The sequence below is a fragment of the Xiphophorus couchianus genome, chromosome 12, assembly GCF_001444195.1.
Source record: "Xiphophorus couchianus chromosome 12, X_couchianus-1.0, whole genome shotgun sequence".
Classification (NCBI taxonomy): Eukaryota; Metazoa; Chordata; class Actinopteri; order Cyprinodontiformes; family Poeciliidae; genus Xiphophorus; species Xiphophorus couchianus.
In genome coordinates this window covers 3,392,445-3,411,839 of record NC_040239.1, presented here as the reverse complement: position 1 = coordinate 3,411,839, position 19,395 = coordinate 3,392,445, and the positions used below count along the sequence as shown (strand labels likewise).

Sequence of the window (19,395 nt, the reverse complement as noted above, 5' to 3'; positions counted from 1 at the left end):
GCTTCATCTCAGTGAAATAGTGTCTCAAAGCCTTGTTGGTAGATCCAAGTTGAAGGAGAGTTGGAAAGTTTCTTTAACTTGGTTATTATAGAAGTGTTTAACTGCCAGGGCTGGGAAAGAAATTCAGGACCTTTTTCTCGTTTAAACAAGAGATTTCTCAGTTGGTTGCGTTCAACTGGTACCTCGTCTAAACGGCAAAGTTTTCTAATTTAAACTTGATACCACTTTGGTAATCCTAACTATATAAATAAACTGAGTTAAATGAAAAATACTAATTTAAAACAGATTTTGGAATGATTTTAAAATATGGTAGATCTGCCTTTAGTTAAAGGGGGCGCGTTATGCAAAATATACATTTAGCACGTTTTATACTTCCATTCGGGTTTCTACTGCTTCTAAAAATAGCCCAAGCACTTAAAGAAAACCACCCAGCTTTTGCAGCAAGTTTATGGTTTTTGGTATCTGGAAATCCAAAAAAACCACTGCCTGTTACCTAGCAACCCTAGCGAAACCCAGCCTCGTTACTTAGCAACCCTGATTTATCAGCTGTTTTCTTTTTTTAAAGTAAAGTAGAAATCTATTTCCCAGAAAACGCATATAAAGAGCTTGAAAGTGCTTGGGGGAAAAAACAATTTCTTGGACTTTGAGATTTATTTTTTATTCCAATTAACTCGTTAAAAACCTTTCATAAGACGTTATGGTGTGCAAATTTTATTTTTACATACCTATATAGATATTGTAGGTGTTTTAGCATATTTCTTTGTAGATATAATTACATAAGTTGCATGAGGAATAGCTTCACTTTATTTTATTTTAATTATTATTATTTACCCCTTCTACACTGCAGAGAAAATATTGAGATTTCAGCTCACTGAGATTATCGGATCTTCTGGTTCAACGGTTGTGTTTGGTTGTGCTGGAAAACGATGTTTGTGCTAAATGTTGGGTTTGAATTGGTAATGGAACATTTTATATAAATAATGAAATACCCAACCTTCGTAAAGAACCTGTAATGTTGGGTTTTTAATAACATGTAACGTCAGAGGAGTAGACAGATAATTAATATTCTTTTAGAAATATCAGTTTTTCAAAATATTTATTTTTCTGCTAAAGTAGATGTGTTAATTGAATTTTCTCTTCCTGTTTTCAGGGTGAATGTGGGCTGCGGGCCAGCGGAGGAGCGGGTTCTCCTCACAGGTTTACATGCTGTGGCTGATATCTACTGTGAAAACTGTAAAACCACCCTGGGCTGGAAATACGTAAGTCCCTTATCGCTGCACACATTGTTGAGCAACAACGTGGCTTTTCTGGATGTCAGGATGGAAAATATCATGACGTTACAGGTCAAAAGAGCAAACTAACCTCCATTAATGCAGCACTCTTTAACGCCATGCTGACACTTTTGTTCAGGTTTGTGCGATTGAACACTTTTGTGGTTTCCCAGCACACAACATAATTACAGCAGCAAAAAAGGTTGGCTTGCAGACAGCCAGACTGGTTCCTCAGAGAGTCTGCGGTGATTAAATGTCACACCGTTTTGAAGAGCTCTGTTCCGGTAATTGTCTGAAAAGACGAAAGAGGAGTGTAAAATAAGTGAGCAAAGGACAAGACGGGGACTCCTTCAGTGACAGAAACGATCAGATCGCGGCAGGGGAGAGCTGCTTTACAAGGAGAAGCAGAACGAAGAGCGAGGATGCTGACGCACGAGACTCTCCGTGGCGCCCGCCAGAAATCACACAGTCCTTAATGAGATGTGATGTTACATCCGAGAGATGATTTTTGTCGGAAACTATTTTCTGTTTTCATGTTGTCACCAAAAAGCTCCCTATCTGTTCCCAGACAAAAATGAGGCCGTGTAAAAAAACGTGTCGCAATAAATTGCATGATAAATTAAAACAATCTCAATAATTTCTGTTTGCATGACTTATTGTTTTTTTTTTTCTTTCTACCAAAAACTGGATGACAAAATTCTTCATTCAGGTGATTTGGTCTCAACTAGCTCTTTTTTGAAGGACAATTTTGTTGAGACTTTATTAATTTATTTTGTTTTTGTTTATTTTGGATGTTTAAAACATTTTCCAAGTCCAGTGTTAAATGTTCAATATAATTTAAAGTTTAATGATGTTTGAGAATGTGTTATTGCATTATTATGCCATTACCATAATATTACTTGAAAATGGTCTCAAAACAACAATGTTATTGTTTATTGCTCAGCAACATTTGCTGTTGTGACAAGCCTGGCCATGTAAAAACGTGTCTCTGCGTGTTTGTGCTTTGAAAAAAGACAAAGTGGGTTTTATAGTTTTTAGCCGTTAAAAATGTCAGATTTCAAAAACTGCGCCAAACTTTGCTACATTTTTTTTAAATGGGATGTATATTACTGGGAAAGCTAAGAAAAATCTTCAATACGTTAGCAGTTTAAAAAAATATACACAAAATGTTTAAAAGAAATCGACGCTTTTTTTGCAACGACCACACGCGAGTCGTGTACTACCAGTAAGTTACCAGCTTACTAGTGCACAAAATAGCACTGCTAACTAGCCAACAATGCTAACGGTTATTTTCAAATTGCCGAAAACGGCAGAAATTGTGTATTAAACATCCAAATCAACAATATTGTGTCTACACTCTCATGTACTCCAACATTCCCAAATGTTTGGCTAGAAAAATCACTAAAATGCCTTTCTTATGGCTTAATATGCCATGCTAATGTACATTTATACATTACATGCAGTTATTTAAAGCATACATTCACAATAAAAGTTATACACAATAGAACCAATTGAAATCCAGATACATGTAATCCGGTTCAATCCAGTTTAATCCATTTACAACTGAGACCACTAATCAGATTCAGAGTGAAATCCAATTACAAACACTGTTTTAGAGATGCACCGATAGCTTAAATAGCGACCAGTAATCACTAGATTTTCAGCTTGACTGGCTTTACTGGTGACTGACTTACCTGAGTCAAATATATATATTTTTTATTATTATACTGCACAAATGTCATTTCTTTAATTTCATATGTAGTTATATAGATTGTTTTTTACATTGACATGATTATCTCAATTTTCTATGAGAAGAACATTAATAAAATTTTAGCTATGGTTAATAGTTGAGTAGCTGGAAGGAAAAGCTCCAATCTGGGGGACCAGATTTGCAACATTACATTTTCAGCTGCTGTACTTCGCTTTCACACAGTCAAATGACTCACTTTGAAAAACCTGTTCCCCTCCTCACCTGTGGTGGCGCTGCACCAAGAACCACTGAGAGAAACGGCATAAAAACCTCTGAAGAAGACCGAGCGCGATGTCCTTCATAAAATGTGAACAAAAATGGAGTTTTGTCACGGTTGTTGGATTTCTCTTTTGTCGTTGATAAAAGACCTCAAGCTATTTTCACACTAGTGTTTGTTTTAGTTGTATTTACCCAGAATGCCCTGCTCTGTAGTTCGCTTCCTGCTTTTGGAGCAGTGTCCAGTCCGCTTGGCGTTCACATATGCATTCAAAGTGCAGAGTTCACTTCAACCAAGCCGAGACAGGGGATTTTAGTCGCCTTTTGGTCCATATCAGAGTTTGATTGGCATTCACAACTTCCCAAACGACAAAACCTTTTAGGGAAACAAACTGGAGTTTGATTAAAAAGGACTAAACAGGGCTGGTGTAGATGCACCCTAAAATATCTCATGAAATTGAATTTTATTGACAGGTTGCAACATTACTTCACATGTACAAAATCCCGCTAGAAAATAAGGTCAGAAAAAAGTTCCAATTATAAACAGAGCAAGATATAGGGAAGTAGGACAGTTATGCTAGCTTGACTTTGACAACCTTAACACGTAGATGTGCTGTGGAATTCTGTTTCAGTTCAGTTGAAAAAAGAACAAAGGGGGTGACCCACACCCCATCTCTGACAGACCATCAGTAGAGCAGGTGTTTAAATAAGCTAATCAACCACTGCAGTGATCGGAAAATCACTTATTAATAATTGCAAAATAAACATAAAAAATATGATACCGTAACGGGCTGAATGTTCTGTTCATTGTGTGGGAAATGTTTTGAGTGTTTTTGGTTTGGTGCCGATGCATTAGTGGAGCTGTTGTCAGTCAGTTGCTATGGCAACGGGTCTGACACATTGGTTTTGAGTTGTTCTTCAACGTTTTTTCTGCGTGGTATGTAGAAGAATCACCTTTTTGCCCTCCAGCGTTGAAATTTCCGGATGTAAACAATAACATGCGACGTGTCTGTTGTTGGGTTAAATCCACCAGTCCAGTAACCAGCATATTTTTCTTTCTTTTTTTGCTTATTTTTCGCAGGAACATGCGTTTGAGAGCAGTCAAAAATACAAAGAGGGAAAGTTCATCATCGAGCTGGCTCACATGATTAAGGACAACGGATGGGAGTGACACCGAGGCCACGTCCCATCTACTTAAATCTGTTTTCCTGACCTTGGAATTACTGAACTGAGTGGAGCGTCGACCATCTTCCCTCCCCCGTTCCTCCCCGCTGCCTCCCCCATTACTCACACCTTCTTCCCTTTAAAAGACCTCCACTCGCCGGCCTCCGTCACGTGCACACACCCACCTGTTCATCGTGAAACCGGACAGAGCGAATGCATTAGGAAGTGGAGTTAAAAACCCACGGCACCTACGCCACCTTGAAGATTGTGTGTTCTCCGTCGCCGCTCAACGTTTGGGTTCCCTTGCCGCCGCCCAACCCCGCACCTAGCCTCGGCTCCACCGAAACACGCTTACAAGTGATTGTGGTGATGTGGCGACCGCTATGTGAACGGAGAGACTTCACTGAAAAGAGACATCTTGTTTTTTCTTTATTCCACTCATCTGCAATGACTTTATTATCATTATTATTATTTTATTGTTATTTGCCATAGTTTTAACTTTCGGGTTTGGTGAAGCTTTGGCTTGATGGCAGATGGATGTTACTGGTTAGCATTTTATTTCCATGAGTTTTGTTTGGTTTATTTGTCTTTTGAGCGTGCTTTTTTTTTTCTTTCTTTTTCTTCGCTATTGTCCAAATGAGCAATCAGGGATGGGTTGAGAAGAAACGGGCAAAGGGAGTTTATTATAGTTACAAACATGAAACAGCTTTTATTTTTCCTTTTCTTTTTTTTAGCTGGGATTCCAGTAATGTTTGATTTTATAGCTGGCGTTTCCTTATGTTTTATCTTTCGCGTTAATTCTCCCTTTCTGGTACTTTTCAGCACCCAAAAAGCATCAAAAGCAACACGTACTATTTTGTTTGACATGAAAAGGTATAAAATTATATATAAATACATATATAAATTTATAGATATATAAATATTTGTAGTGTAAGGCTAAATGCGATTGTGGCTGGTCCCATCTTGCAACAGCACCATGAATGAAAGAGACATGAAAAAGGAGCAGAAATCATTTTTAGAGAGGGGAAGCTGACGTCAGTGTCCTCACTGTATTATCCCATTGTCTAGTAATGAAACAATGAAAGTCACTGCTACATATTAATATAAATACACATACTATGATTACATATCCATCAATACTATGATATTGTATGTAGTATGTAGAAATTGATTGGAACATGGTTTCAATATATATATATATTTGCTGTCATGCACATATGTGTATATGCATATGACTGTGTGTGTATATGCATAGTGTGCGCGCGCGTGGTCACGCATTACACAGTGACGTACTTGAACAACGCTACATCCTTTGCACGTTGCTGAGGCGCGTGCTTCATCTCGGTTTGGAGGCAAAACGTTGTTTTATACACTAAATTTTATTGGATTTTTAGTTCAAATTTAATGTCAGATTCTGACTTTTCCTATTTTTGGTCCCATCTTTGATGATAACGTAATTTTAGGCCTAGTCCATGCATAGCCAAATAGATTCTTATGCGTTTTGGGCTTTAATCCGCACAAAAACTATTAATTTAAAAAAAAAAAAAAACTCAGATCAAAGGACTTGTGTTTTGTGAGTAAATGAAAACATTGAGATTTGAGATTAATCTAAAACTGATCATTTCTGAAAGTTGAAAATTTTAACCTTTTCAAGTTTTTTTACCTGAAAATTTCTGAGTTCCAAAATGTCTGTTTTCTTTAGCAATTTTTTGACTTTTCAATGCAGAAATTTCCAGGTTTTCCTAGAAAATTTATGAGATTTTTGGTAGGAATTAACTTCTTTTTTTTTGTTGTAACTTTTGATTAATTTTTTAAAAATCTACAATAGCCCTAACATGCAGTCATAATGACAAAAAACAATTTATATTTAAAAAAATCTGACCAAAGCTTTTGTTTGTGTGTACTCTGGAAAACAGAAATTAGATTAATCTCACTTTTCCAACTTATAAAATTTTTGACTTTCACTTTTTTTTCTAGAAAATGTCCGTTATTAATCTTAAAATTTCAGAGTTTTTTGTCAGAAATGCACCCTTCCTCTCCAAGAGCCCACGAACGCCATCATAGAGAAACAGAATATGATGATAAATAAGTTTTTATGCGTTTTGGCCTCAACATGAAAACACCATTTAAGATCCCTAGAAACGGTTCTTTTTAAAAACTCACACCAATGTGTAGACTTGAGAAAACTCTGTATTTGTGTGTGCATGTTTAAACGGGGAAACAGATTCAGGGTCCTGCGACAAATGATGCACCAGTATACCCACAGACTTGCTTTGACACGATTCCCAGTCCACTATCTGAAAGTAGTTCAACTTCCTGCCGCCATGTTTAAGTCCAAACAGGAAGTCGTCGTTGCGTTGAAGCAGTCTTGATTGGCTGACTAAGGTTTTAGCTTTGCGCTACACTGCCCCCTGTGGGTTTGGCATATTTAAAACAACGCTCAGCGGCAGATTTGATGTTAAATGTTAAATATTTGTTTTTCTTAAAGAGTCAGCTACATGTGTACAAGCCCTTAGTTTAAAAAAATCCACTTTTTTTGTTCTTTTCTTGCCCTAACATGTCTGATGTGTTTTGGATTTTTTTGCCTCCAAACCGAATGAATTTCGTGCCTCTTCAAAACATGAACAGCCTCCCCCATTTATTTCTTTTTCTGTTGTGCAGTGCATAACTTGGAAAACTTTCATGTGAACCGATGTGTCTTCCCTTGTCCTGGTTCCACACGGCCCTAGAAGATCCTCAGACAACTCTGCCCTTTTTCTTTTGTCTACATATATTTTCTACGATAATAATTAGACGTGCACAAATGAATGGATATTGAGTACATTATTTCTCAGAGTAAATGTAGAGGCTTTTGTTTTGTTTTGTTTTTTCCTTTGTGCCCATCGAGAACTGGCTGTATGTTGTTGGTTTGAAGGATGGCAGTTTAAAAAAATCAGCAGTGATTGATTACTTTGCCGGCAAGGTCAGTCAGATCACTCTGACCTTTTATTCAAAAAAAAAAAAAACTAAAAAAAAAAAAAAACGATGACAATGCAAACCCTTAATAGATAGCAATGATACCTACTTGAAAATTTAATTACAGAAACCGCTGAGATATTGGCCCGTGATAGTTTTTGTACATAAAGTAACATATTTAAGGTTTTATACGTATTTCTACTGGGTTAGTTCTTTTACTTCCCCGACTTGAAGCACTTTTGTTCACTGTACCTCTGTCTGAGAGTGCGTGAATGTGTGTGTGTGTGTGTGTGTGTGTGTGCATACTTTGCATGTGTTTCAGCCCACGTGCATGGCTGCACATGAAAGTGAATGTTTACTTTCTCTTTGGGTCTTTTTCCTCCTCTCTTTCTGTTTGTTCCTTTTCTATTATTAATTTTTGTGTCGCAGCTCTCTGGTTTCACTGCTGCTCCCGCTGATCTGAGGTCAAGAGCCAGTTTAGTTTCTTTGGAAGTGATTTATCCCCCCTTTTTTTCGGTTAGCTTGTTTGTTTTAGCTTGTGTGGTGAGAGCCGGTGTTTAGGTCTCTGCTGAGCCGTGTAGACGTCGAGGGCGAGCTGGAATCTCCCACCGTGTCGCAGGGAAAGCCTTTATCGAGACCCTTTTGCCACCACACTTAGTGTTACACTCGAGCGCTTTCAGGCGGCGGACATGTTGGAGGTCCTTCGCAGCGACGCTGGCTGTTTATCTGATTGTATTTCACATTCATGTTTACTTTTTTTTTTCAAAAATGACCTGTTAACTTCTGTGTTCTATTTAATGTGATGTGGGTTGGGTCGATGGTTGACTGTAATCTCGCCGTTTTCTGTTTTTAGAGACGCTTTACCTTACAGTTCGCCAGTTGTCTTGACTTGTTCTTGAGCAGCTCTGCACAATTTAGTCTCTGGGATCTAGAAATGAACTCCAAAGGTGTCATAAAATTCACATAAACCCAGTTAAAGCATTAAGTTACTCCTTTTATGGTGCATTCAAGCAGTTTTCCCTGAATTTAAGTTTAATATTCTTCGTCCTGGAAACAGTATTTAACAGAATATTCTGACCTTTTTGGTCTGTTTGCTGGCAGAGATGGAAATATTTAACATCTTATGCAAACTTGTTTTTGTTCTTACAAAAAAAGCAATTCAACATTTTCACTTATTTCAGAAAGGTAAATTTACATAAATTCACTGCACCTGATGAAATATTTTGAGCCTTTATTTCTTAGCTTACTTCTTAAAATGTTTCAGTAAAATCAAAGTATTCGTAGTAGTGACATGTAAAAGGAAATTGTTGCCAAAGCAACTTCGGAGCACAACATCCAAATTTTCTAAATAATTCACAAAAGACAAAACTGATTAAAACGTTTCTGTTGGCAAACCCTGTTTGGTTAGTTATGTATGTTATGTTATGTAGACATTTTACAGAAAGTGACGGAAATGCAAAAATTAACCAAAAGATAGAAGGTTCAGGGTTCAATCCTTTGTCTCAAGGCCAGTTTGAGCAACATTATTTTTTGAATAATGATTTTATTTGTATTTGTTTTTGACTTCTTACGCTCGTTTCACATAATTTCAGTAACCAAAATGGATTTTATTTTTTAACGTAATGCTAAGGTATCAACATTTATGCCTCCCCATTTATAAACGTCTCTGAAAAATCACTACCGTCGGTTATTAAAACAGTGTGATTTATGTTGATGCTCTTATTTTGAAAAGAGAAGTTACGGAGATGCCACCAATGTCGGACCGGCTAATACAACCATATCTGAGTGCTTATTTAAGTTTTTGATACCCTTGGTTACAACTTGTAACAGCTTGTAAATCAAAATCTGATGCTAGAAAAGTACGTTAGCATTAACAAGAAAGTCGACTGACGGACATTAATTTCGTCCAATCAGGTGTGGCAGTTGAGAAATGGCTTCCTTTAGAAACAACTTCTTCATCTTCAGACGAAAAAGTTGTTTTTATACCCATTTGACCCTGGACACCACTAGCTCCGCCCCTTTTTGGAGACTTTTACAAGATTAACTTTAGCCATTTAGCAGGGGTGTCCAAAGTGTGGCCCCGGGGCTATTTGTGGCCCTTTATATGACTTTGTTTTGTCCCTAACCACAGGTCAAGAATAGTTGAATATGACCTTTTCCAGGAGAAAGCTGATCTCTGATTAAATTTACCAATTATCGGGATCTGTGGAGCTTCACATTTCCAAAAATCTTGACATTTGGAATCATTTTTGTTGAGTACTTGAATGCACCATAAAGACTAACCTACTGGCTTCCTTTGAATGTAGCAGCCCAGTTCGAGACTAATATCTCAAAATTTAGTCTGATCTGACAACTGTTTCCTAAATTTGGAAGCTAATCTTCCTCTCACTGTTCATGCCAGCTCAAATTGTAACTGAATTTACATACGAGTCTGCCAGTTTGTCCGAAGGATCCTCCAGCATTGGTCGATCTAAACGAAGAGCTTCATAGAGGCGAGCCAACAAAAAGCGGCAGCCAGCGTCACCATTGTGTACCAAATAAGAACCGGGTTCTGTTGAGCGAAAGTCGATCCAGGAGATTCAACTTCCATACCAAATTTAAAGGCTGGGAAAGCGTTTTGTTTTCTCCGTCCTGCAGAATGTTTAGATTCTCTGAACTGAACATCATCAAACGCTGAAAGTCGAAGGTTTCTGCTGCTGAAAACTGTTTACTGTTTTACTGTGACGCTGGCCGCCTGCATTTTGAGCTCCAAAAGCCTGAAAGGATGTCGATCAAAGGCGGGACAAAGTCTGCACAGGATCTTTTCTTAGGACTGTTAAAACTCCAGCTTAAGGTCTACAGCATGTTGTATTTATAATGGCTTTATGTCGTGCCTGTTTTATTTTTTTCCTCTAAATTTGAAGACAAATATATGCTTTTATTTGACTACATTGCTTTGCATTCTGTCTTAGTGAAGCCATTTCACATGTCTGTTTTCACTCTATTGTAAACTATCAGATATCACAATAAATTTTCAATGGCATTAAACTGTGGACTTGCAGTTGGTTTTTGTGTTTTTCTTAAGCAATAACTTCAATTTGTGAATAACATTTAAGATCCTATCCAGCAATTGATTATTTTCTGCTGATTAAGGAGTTCCCAGGGCTGACAGATCCAGTAAATAAATTAGAATATTATTGAAAAGCTCATTGTTTTCAGAAACTCAATTTACAAAGTGAAACATATTATATAGATAAATTACACACAGACTGTTTCAAGAAAAACACTTTTAATACAGAAATGTGGGCTTGGTGAAAAATATTTTTAATATCTACCCAGAGGTTATTTTCAGAAAGTAATTTTAGTATCATATATGCCTCGCTCTAAAAAATATTAATTTCATATTCATATTTATTGAATATGACTATGTAGTGCTTTGAAAAGCATTTCATGAATTTTTGTCACACTGTTCAGGATCCTTAAGACTTTTTCTGTATTTCTTTATTTTGGTTAGCCAGTGGTTGATGCTAGGGCAATTAGCCTTCTTTTTTAAACAAAAATGTATGAAAGAAAAATAGTTTAATTAGTAGCAGACTTTTTTAGACATTTAATTCACTACTTCTCTTATTTTTCTTTTAATTCACCTAGAAATGTGTTTAACATCTGGTGAAGTCGAGTTGCTTTTAGCTAATAAAACTACACTTTGGCAGTTAGCTAGCACGGCTAACTGCTAAAGTGCTTTTGTAATGTTCTTTAAAATGACAACAAAAAAATCATTATCTGTGGTGAAACTGTAAATTTGGTTTTAAATTCCTAGCAATTATTTTAATGTGTTACAGAAAAAGTCCTGTTTTTAGAATAAATCCAGCTGCCATTGGTTGCAGTAAAAACTGTTGATTCATGCCCTTTTGCTAATTTCCACTTTAAGAGTGGGGCAATAATATTTTGGTGGTTGGTTTGTGTAGCTCCCCCTTCCCCTTTTTATTCACTTTTTTTTCTCTAAAAATCATTTCTGTCTCATCTATCAGTTTGTTTATTCATTTTACGTTTTTAAACATACCATTTAAATCACAGTGACATTTATTCGATTTGTTGTGTATATATTTAACTTGCTGGTTAATCATTCTGAATTTACAAGCGTTGAAAATTAAACAGCCTGAAACTCAAAGTGGAAAAAAGGCTCCTCTTAGACAAAGTGATTGCTTAATCCTGTTATTTTCTCCTTCCTCGTTCTGACCTCATCTGTCCATCATGATGTAAGCGCCTCCACAGTTAAAGGCTACAGGTCGACCAAAATTGTGCAAGTGATCAACGAAACATAAACAAATGCTTTGGGAAGTCTCTAAAAGGAAATTCAAAGGGTCACATATTTTATTTAGCTAGGTAGATAGGGAACTAGTTAACTAATTTGTACCTCATCTCTTCATATAGATAAAGAACTATTTAGCTAACTAGATATTTAGCTATGTAGGTAGTTAGCTAACAAGTTCCCTATCTAGTTACCCGATTACCACTTTAAACTCCATTTTTCCCTTAAAATCTCCCAGCAGTGCAGAAAAAAATTCTATAATCCACTAAAATAAATCTAGCTAGCTAAATAAGCATATTTATTTAGCTAGCTAACTAGAGAGTGAACTAGTTAACTCGCCAGCTAATTATAGATAAATAAATATATTAGTTTAGCTGTATTTATTTAATACATACATTTATTTTGCTAGCTAGCAAAATTAAATATGTGGGGGCGTGCCGTGGTGGCATAGTGGTTAGCGCGACCTGTATTTGGAGGCCTTGAGTCCTCGACGCGGCCGTCGCGGGTTCGACTCCCGGACCCAACAATATTTGCCGCATGTCTTCCTCCCTCTCCTTCCCCGTTTCCTGTCAGCCCACTGTCATATAAGGGACACTAGAGCCCACAAAACCCCCTGGAGGGGTAAAAATAAATAAAAATAAAATATGTGACCCTTTGAATTGCTAGCTAGCTAAATATTGAACAGCTATCTGATTCACTACGTAGCTACAGTAGCTATGTATAAATAGATTCTATTGACTAGATGAAAGGATGGGGTCCATGTTTGATATAAATCCAAAGCAGAAGGGATTTGCTGAATAGATCTGTGAGTTTCACAGCTGGTTTGATATGAACATTTGATAAAATTACATCATGTACATTATTCATAAGTTGCTATGGTAGTGCATATATTCTCTCCACTGCCTTCTCCGTCTTTCTTGTGACGCTGATGCCCACACAGCCCCATGTTTCGATGTCCTTGAGGTGGCTGGCTTCACTTCAAGTACAAAAACAATCTGCCAGCTTCCAGTTATCTCACGCTCCTTCCCTCTGTTTCTTTTTTTGCTCGTTTTTCTTTTAAACTTCAACATTTTCACACGGACATGACAAACTCCCACTCTATCGTTGACAGGACATGACCTGAAGGTAGATCAAATTTAGACAGAAACTCATCAATGCTAAAAGGAGCAAATCATCACTCACTCCAATACATAAGTATAAATATCTTGTTTTTATGAGTAATATGTTACAGGTACTCCTCTCGTCTGTTACGCTAAAATAAGTCAAGTTTATTCATGTAGCAACAAGGAAGTTAAAAGCGCTTTACACCATAAAAAAATACAGTAACTAATTGTGAAACAACCAATAAAAATAACATTTTATCAAATTCCATTATCAAGCAAAAGTACATCAAATATATTTTTGAAAGTCAGAAATTCAAAAGTTCTTTCTAGAAAAATTCCAAAATTCTTCCTAGGAAATTCTTGACTTTTCAAACTCAGAAATGTTCAAGTTTCTTCTAGAAAATTTCTGAGAATAATCTAAAAACTTTAGTTTTTTCTAGCAAATGTTCAACTTTTCAAACTCAGAAATGTCCTTGTTGTTTCTCAAATATTTCTGAGTTTTTTTGTGAAAATTTACTCCTTTACTTCAATGTACGACGGTGCTGAAACGCCCTTTGGTTTGTCATTCAGAAGCTACTGCAGATGGGAAGAAAGGAAGAGTAAATTTCCACCAAATAACTCAGAAATTAATTGAGTTTAATATCAGAAATTTTAAAGAAAAAACAAGGACATTAAACTCTTCTGAGTTTGAAAAGTTTAAAATTTGCTAGAAAAAAATCAAAACATTTTTAGATTAATACAAAATTCTGGAAAGAAATTATAAATTTTTGAGTTTGAAAAGTTGAAAATATTCATCTGTTCAAACGCAGAAATTTCCAAGCTTTTATAGAAAATTTCTGATATTAGTCTCAAAATTTTAGATTTTTTCTAGCAAATTTTAAGCTTTTCAAATTTAGAAATGATCTTGTTTTTTCTCAAAATCTTTTAGTTGAAAATAATAATAATAACAACCAAACCCATAATTTACCAAAACACCAATAGGCTGACGCCAAATCTTACTTGCCAACCATTGGTGGAAATTTATTCTCTTTTTTCTCTGTAATTGCACAAATATAAGCTCAAAATAAGATATACTTATCAGGTAAAGATCTTATGAAAACACGTCAAATTTAAACATCTCAGCTTGGAATAAAACAAGCAAAATTCTAAATTTCGAAGATTTGTACGATGATATATTTGGATTTTCGTGCCACGTAAAGTTTTATTTACGTCTTTTTATTTTAAAGACACATTTGATGGCCAAAACTGATGAGTGCAGATATGTGAGTGCAGAGTGGATGCTTTTTACTTTTACCACATGCATATTTCAGTGTGGATGAGATCTAACCTTTACTTTGTGTGCAGAGCGAGGCAAGGTTAGCTGATGTTGTTGTGATGGCTGCAGAGGACGGACAGGAAGCAGTTATTTTAATACTCCTGATGACCTACTTCTGTGGAGATGCTAAAGTACGAGCGTCTCTCGGCTTGTACGCTGGTTGTGACTTGGCTCAGGTGTCCGGAGCGGACGTACTGCCTGATTTCTTTAGCTCACACTCTATTAACACAGACAGCTTGACAGCGCGAGGCAGGAAGCAGGCAGATAGGGGTAAGTGTTGGTGTGTGAGGGAAGCATGAAGAGTGTGTGGTAAACTGAGAAACTGACAATGGCTCCATGCAAACTGGCCTAATTTCATACAATATTCACAACAACCCTTCACACATCTCCGATAAGCAAAAAATATATTAACCTTCAACTGAAATAGCATAGTCTAACCAGAGAGAACCCAAAAGTTTTACTCAAGTAAGAGAAAAAAAGTATTAGATAAAAAGTCAGCTCAAGTACTGAGTAACTGATCTAATTATCAATAATTTTATATTTAAAAATTACATCATCTGATGAAAATTTGGTCATTTTAAGAACCAAAATTACAATAATGTATGTAAATAACAACAAAAAAAGTCTCCAAATTAGTTTCTTTCACTAAAAAACTCATAAAACTTTGATAAAAACTGGGTTGTGTCTGTGTCTGGTGAATTTCTGACTGAAACATGTTTGTTCTTCAACAAAGTGGGTAGAAAATAAGAGTAGAGATACTGAAGAAAAAATAAAAAGTACAGCACAGTAAAAATACTCGGAATTGTTATTATTATTATTTTTTCAAAATCGTTACTCAAGTAAACGTAATTGAGTAAATGTAATTGGACCCAACTCTGAATCTAACACTGAGAAGTTTAATAAAAAACATATAACAAGAAAAAGTAACAAACACGTAGCCAGGCTACACGTCCGTTTTAGCTAGCAGGTAAAAGCTACATTAGCTAAGCTAATTTAGCTAGTTCGGCAGTAAGTACCACAGTAAATATCACTGATATTACACAGAGGTGTAAGACTGTGTAATACACCTCAAGAATTAGATTCAGTAATAGTTGTAATGTACTTATTCTGTTTATAAGTTAGACATTGCCGAGGCCAGAGCTAGTGCTAACATGTGGGGGTTTTGTTGTTGTTGTCATAGCAACTCCATAGCAACTGCCAACCAAGATGGCTGTTATGCTTCACTACTGTTCTTCTTTTGCTTGCTTCTGCTTTAAATTTCTTTGTATGTAACTTTGTTTGCTCTTTTATCGCACTACGTTAAATAAAGTCAGACTTGGTTCACATTCAGGGCGTTTCGCACCTTTTCTGCGTTAGCATCGCCTCCGACTTGTTGCTCTCTCTTTACTTCATTATCTCCTCCGCCTTCCCAGCCGCCCCCTTCGGGCTGAGGTGGCCGCCCGGGGTCGCAGGGCTTTCAGCAGGCTCCCATAACAGGAGGCTTTAATGCCGCTGCTATTTCCATCCCTCTGATGTCATCTGGAGGAGGGGCCGGTCCTCCAGCCCAGAGTGGTGAGTCACAACCGGAGAGACGCTCAGGGAGGGAGCGCATCCAAACATCCACCGCGCTGAGCCACCAGAGGGATGGCGAAAAGGGAAAACAGCCTCAAGTGACCAAAATGACCATTTAACTGGCCTTATGTTTGCTCTGTGACATCCACATCTTTCATTTTTAACGCCTGAAAATTAAAGTGTTTGTAAGCAGCCAGTGTTGTTTTCTTTGTCGTCAGTATTGATTCATGACTCACCTATTAGTCACTTGCATGATGTGCTCAGTTTTTCATAAAATATCCTAATATATCTTGATACAGTAATAATACTAACTCATAATTGTGTAGCGTTTAAAAGGTTTAAATATACAGAATTAGATACGACTAAGAATTAAGAATGATTATATTAAAATCTAGCAAATATTTTATTATAGTCTTTACTAAATTTATTTATTTATTTTACTTCAATTTTTTTATATTTGTGTCATTTATTTATTGTGGTTATTAATAAAACGTTTGTTTCATGTTATTTTGGGGATTGAATTTATTATTAATATTGCTAATTGTATTGATTTGTAATTATATCTAAAAAAAAAATTTAAATGGGGGGTTTATTATTATTATTATTAGTTTTTAAAAATTTGTCATTACATTATTGAATGAAAAAAATCTTACTTGGATTTTTAATTATAGTTATTTGGAATTATTTTTTACTCAAGTTTCTCAAATTTATTTATATCTTAATTTTACATATAATTTTAAGACAAAAATTTCCCACTATTTTAGTGGGTAAAGTTATTATTATTATTAGCCTTATTTATTTGTATCTGCCTCCCAGCGCCATTTGTTGTTGTTATGATAATCGGCAGACAAACGGACGGAGGAACTGGACGAGATGTTTTCCTCCCGTCTTCCCGTGTGACGTCACACCCCCCCCTCCCCCCAACCACCACCCACTCTTCCCCCCCTCCATTCAGACTCTGCCCACACAAAAGTCGTGGCAGCGATCGGCATACGCTGTCGTCATGGCAACCACCCTGCGCCAACACGCTCCGCCCCTTCCCGGAATTGGCGGCCTCTTATTGGTCGGCGAGTCACAGTGGCAGAACCTGCGACCAATGGGAGATTAGCTGAGTGACGTAATTTAAACTGAGAATCAGAGATCTAATGTTGATGCATCAACTTAATCTGGGAGGACGCCAGCAGAAGCTACACTACCTTAAAAGAATAAAGAATAAAATCTTCTTATACGTTTATTTACTCAGGCACAGGACAAAGTATTTTTCATTCATCAACAATGTTTCTTTTCCCATTAATTACATTTTTGCTAAAACCAGCAAATGCTGCACAACCTTTGTTGTCAAACATTTAAAATAAAAATAAAAAATAGGATAATAAACCCATAAAAAGATTTGGAAAATATTTACCTGTCTTTTAATACAGCAACAGTGTAAGACGCTGTTTATATTTTGGATCAACATTGATTTACAAATTCCTTTTCTACCAAAATTAGACTACTTTGCTTCATTAAAATATTGTCTATTTACTATCTTAACAGGATTAAAAATAACAACAAATGTATAGTCTTAAGAAATACATTTTTTCAGTTTTATTTTTTAAAAATAGGCACTCAATACTGCTGTTTGCAACTTTTATACGAAGAAAATGTTTTACTAATTTGTTGAAACTGTCAATGTTGTGACAGAATATCGGTGAAAAAAAGAGAGCTCGTCTCGGAAATTTTCAGACTGAAAAGTTTGAAAAGTCCAAGATTTTCTTGAAATTTTCAGACTGAAAAGTTTGAAAAGTCCAAGTTTTTCTTGAAAATTTCAGTTTTACTGGCAATTTTTTTGACTTTTAGCAGTCACTGATTTTTTTTTTTTAGAAAATTTCCTATTCTAAGAAATACATTTTTTTTAGCATATTTTTACTTCAAAATCTGAAATTTCTTTTTTTTTTCTCAAAAATTTCTGCCGTTAATCTCAACGTCTCTAAAGTCACCCTAATTTTTTATTTTTTTTTTATAGCAATTTTTTAACTTTTGAAAATCAGACATTCCTGGTTTTTTTCTAGAAAATGTCTGGAATTAATCTAAAAGTTTCTGAGTTTTTTCCAGCATATTTGCAACTTTTCAAACTAAGACATTTTCTTGTTTTTTCTAGATTTTTGGGTGGAAATTAACTCCTTTTCTTTTTTTCTGCAGTGGTTTTAATGCACCATCATGTGATCTTCTGGGAGTCAGTATTTTCTAAGAGGGGCCATGGCCCTCTTTTATCCCCCTTTTGGGGTCGCCTCTGCTCTTTTAGGGCACCAAGTTAAAAAACAACAAAAATAGAAGCACTAAAATGGGGAGAACTTACTTTGGCACCAGTGTCTTCACTTTGCAACATCATGAATATTTCAGATTAAAAAATCCTGGCGGTTCTGTAGAGAGGAAGCCGGGAGTTCAGGGAGTCACGAACGCATCGTCTCTTTTCCCAGGATGACTGATCCATTTCCTCCGCCCTGAAAGCTACCAATGATCTCCTCCACTTTACAGACCGAATGCTGTGAAATGGAGGGAAATGGAGGGTCGCTCAGTGTGAAATGAAAGTGAACAGATCACGGCTTGTTGTAATTTAGAGCAAGAGGGAGAATATTTAAGGGCCTGAATAGTCTGACATCTGGAAGCAAAAAGCTGGTTTGGTTTCTGAACATTTTTAAAGGGGCAGTATCATAAATAAATCAGCTTTTTTTAGTTTTACATCATGTTATAATCTTATTCCCATATCAGACATACCTGGAGCTTTTATTCTTTCATGCATATTTGAGAAATTATTTAATCTCCATAGAAACCACTCAGCTCCTTCAGACTAGCCAGCAGCAATTAGGATCAGATGAGCTCATTATAGGAGCTACTTCTCAGAGCAACACTGGTAAAAACGTTGTTAAAAGGCTAGTAGAGGAGCCATGTTGTGATGACTTCCTGAAGGCGGAGTGTCGGAGAGAGCAGGAGCTTCTTAAAGAGACAGAGGTCCAGTTTCAACGCGTAAAATTACAAAGTCATATATTTGTAATTTGACTTTGTAATAATAACTGAAAGCAACAAAGTTACTTGAATACATAATACCGCCCCTTTCAGGGAGAAATATAAAAAATAAACTATTTGTGTCTTTTTTTGTATGCTTTACAATACAAAATTGCTCTCAAATTGCAATTTTAAAACTTTTTCTTTTGTAATTAAAATTCGAACCTGAAGTACTGACTTGGTATCAATATTATTGATATTTCAGATCCAGGAAGGCATCGAATATAAACGGCAAACCAAATGTAGCTTCTAATAATGCAAAATTGGAGAGTAGTAGGAAAACATATAGAGGAAGTTAAAATTTTGAGCATGAATCCCATTACACATTCACATTATGTGAACTTTTTGTGTAAAACAGTCAATTTCAGTTAATTTTCTTGAGATCCAGAGGCACAGAAGGAACATTTCAGCACCCAGGTGTGAAAATGATCAACATGGCGATCAGGAAGTCCAGACTTGGAACTTCCTGTGAATGCCAGAGATGCTCAAAGTGTTTTGCTAAAGAATGAGCAGCATTAGAGGCCATTAGCGGCCATAACCAAGCGGCTAATAAATTAGGTTTTATGGCACTCTGGGGCGCATTTGTGCAGCGCAACGAGCTGGGGCAGAAACAGGAAGTCAGGTTTGCTTTGGAAATATTTCTGCAGAGGAATGAGCTTTCCAGGAAAAAATAAAAAGCAGAGTTGTTGCAGCAGAAGCAGACAGAAAGCATTAATAACAGCGAGCTTAACCTTGAA

General features: G+C 36.3%; 1 protein-coding gene and 1 long non-coding RNA gene across 5 annotated transcripts in view; both read left to right on the top strand.

Annotated features, from left to right (window-relative positions):
- ypel1 (yippee-like 1) overlaps positions 1-10,388 on the top strand; it is a 47,571-nt gene extending 37,183 nt beyond the window's left edge. For all 4 annotated transcript variants that reach the window (XM_028032980.1, XM_028032981.1, XM_028032982.1 and 1 more), the window contains exons 4-5: positions 1,151-1,259; positions 4,319-10,388. In XM_028032980.1, coding sequence (XP_027888781.1) covers positions 1,151-1,259; positions 4,319-4,408 — 199 coding nt within the window. In that variant the 3' untranslated portion in view covers positions 4,409-10,388. The remainder of the gene's footprint in view (positions 1-1,150; positions 1,260-4,318) is intronic.
- A 3,290-nt stretch (positions 10,389-13,678) lies between these two features.
- Positions 13,679-15,805, top strand: LOC114154151 (uncharacterized). The gene is made up of 2 exons (XR_003597500.1): positions 13,679-14,332; positions 15,475-15,805. It is a non-coding gene; the product is annotated as an uncharacterized LOC114154151 (long non-coding RNA).
- The last annotated feature ends 3,590 nt before the right edge of the window (positions 15,806-19,395 follow it).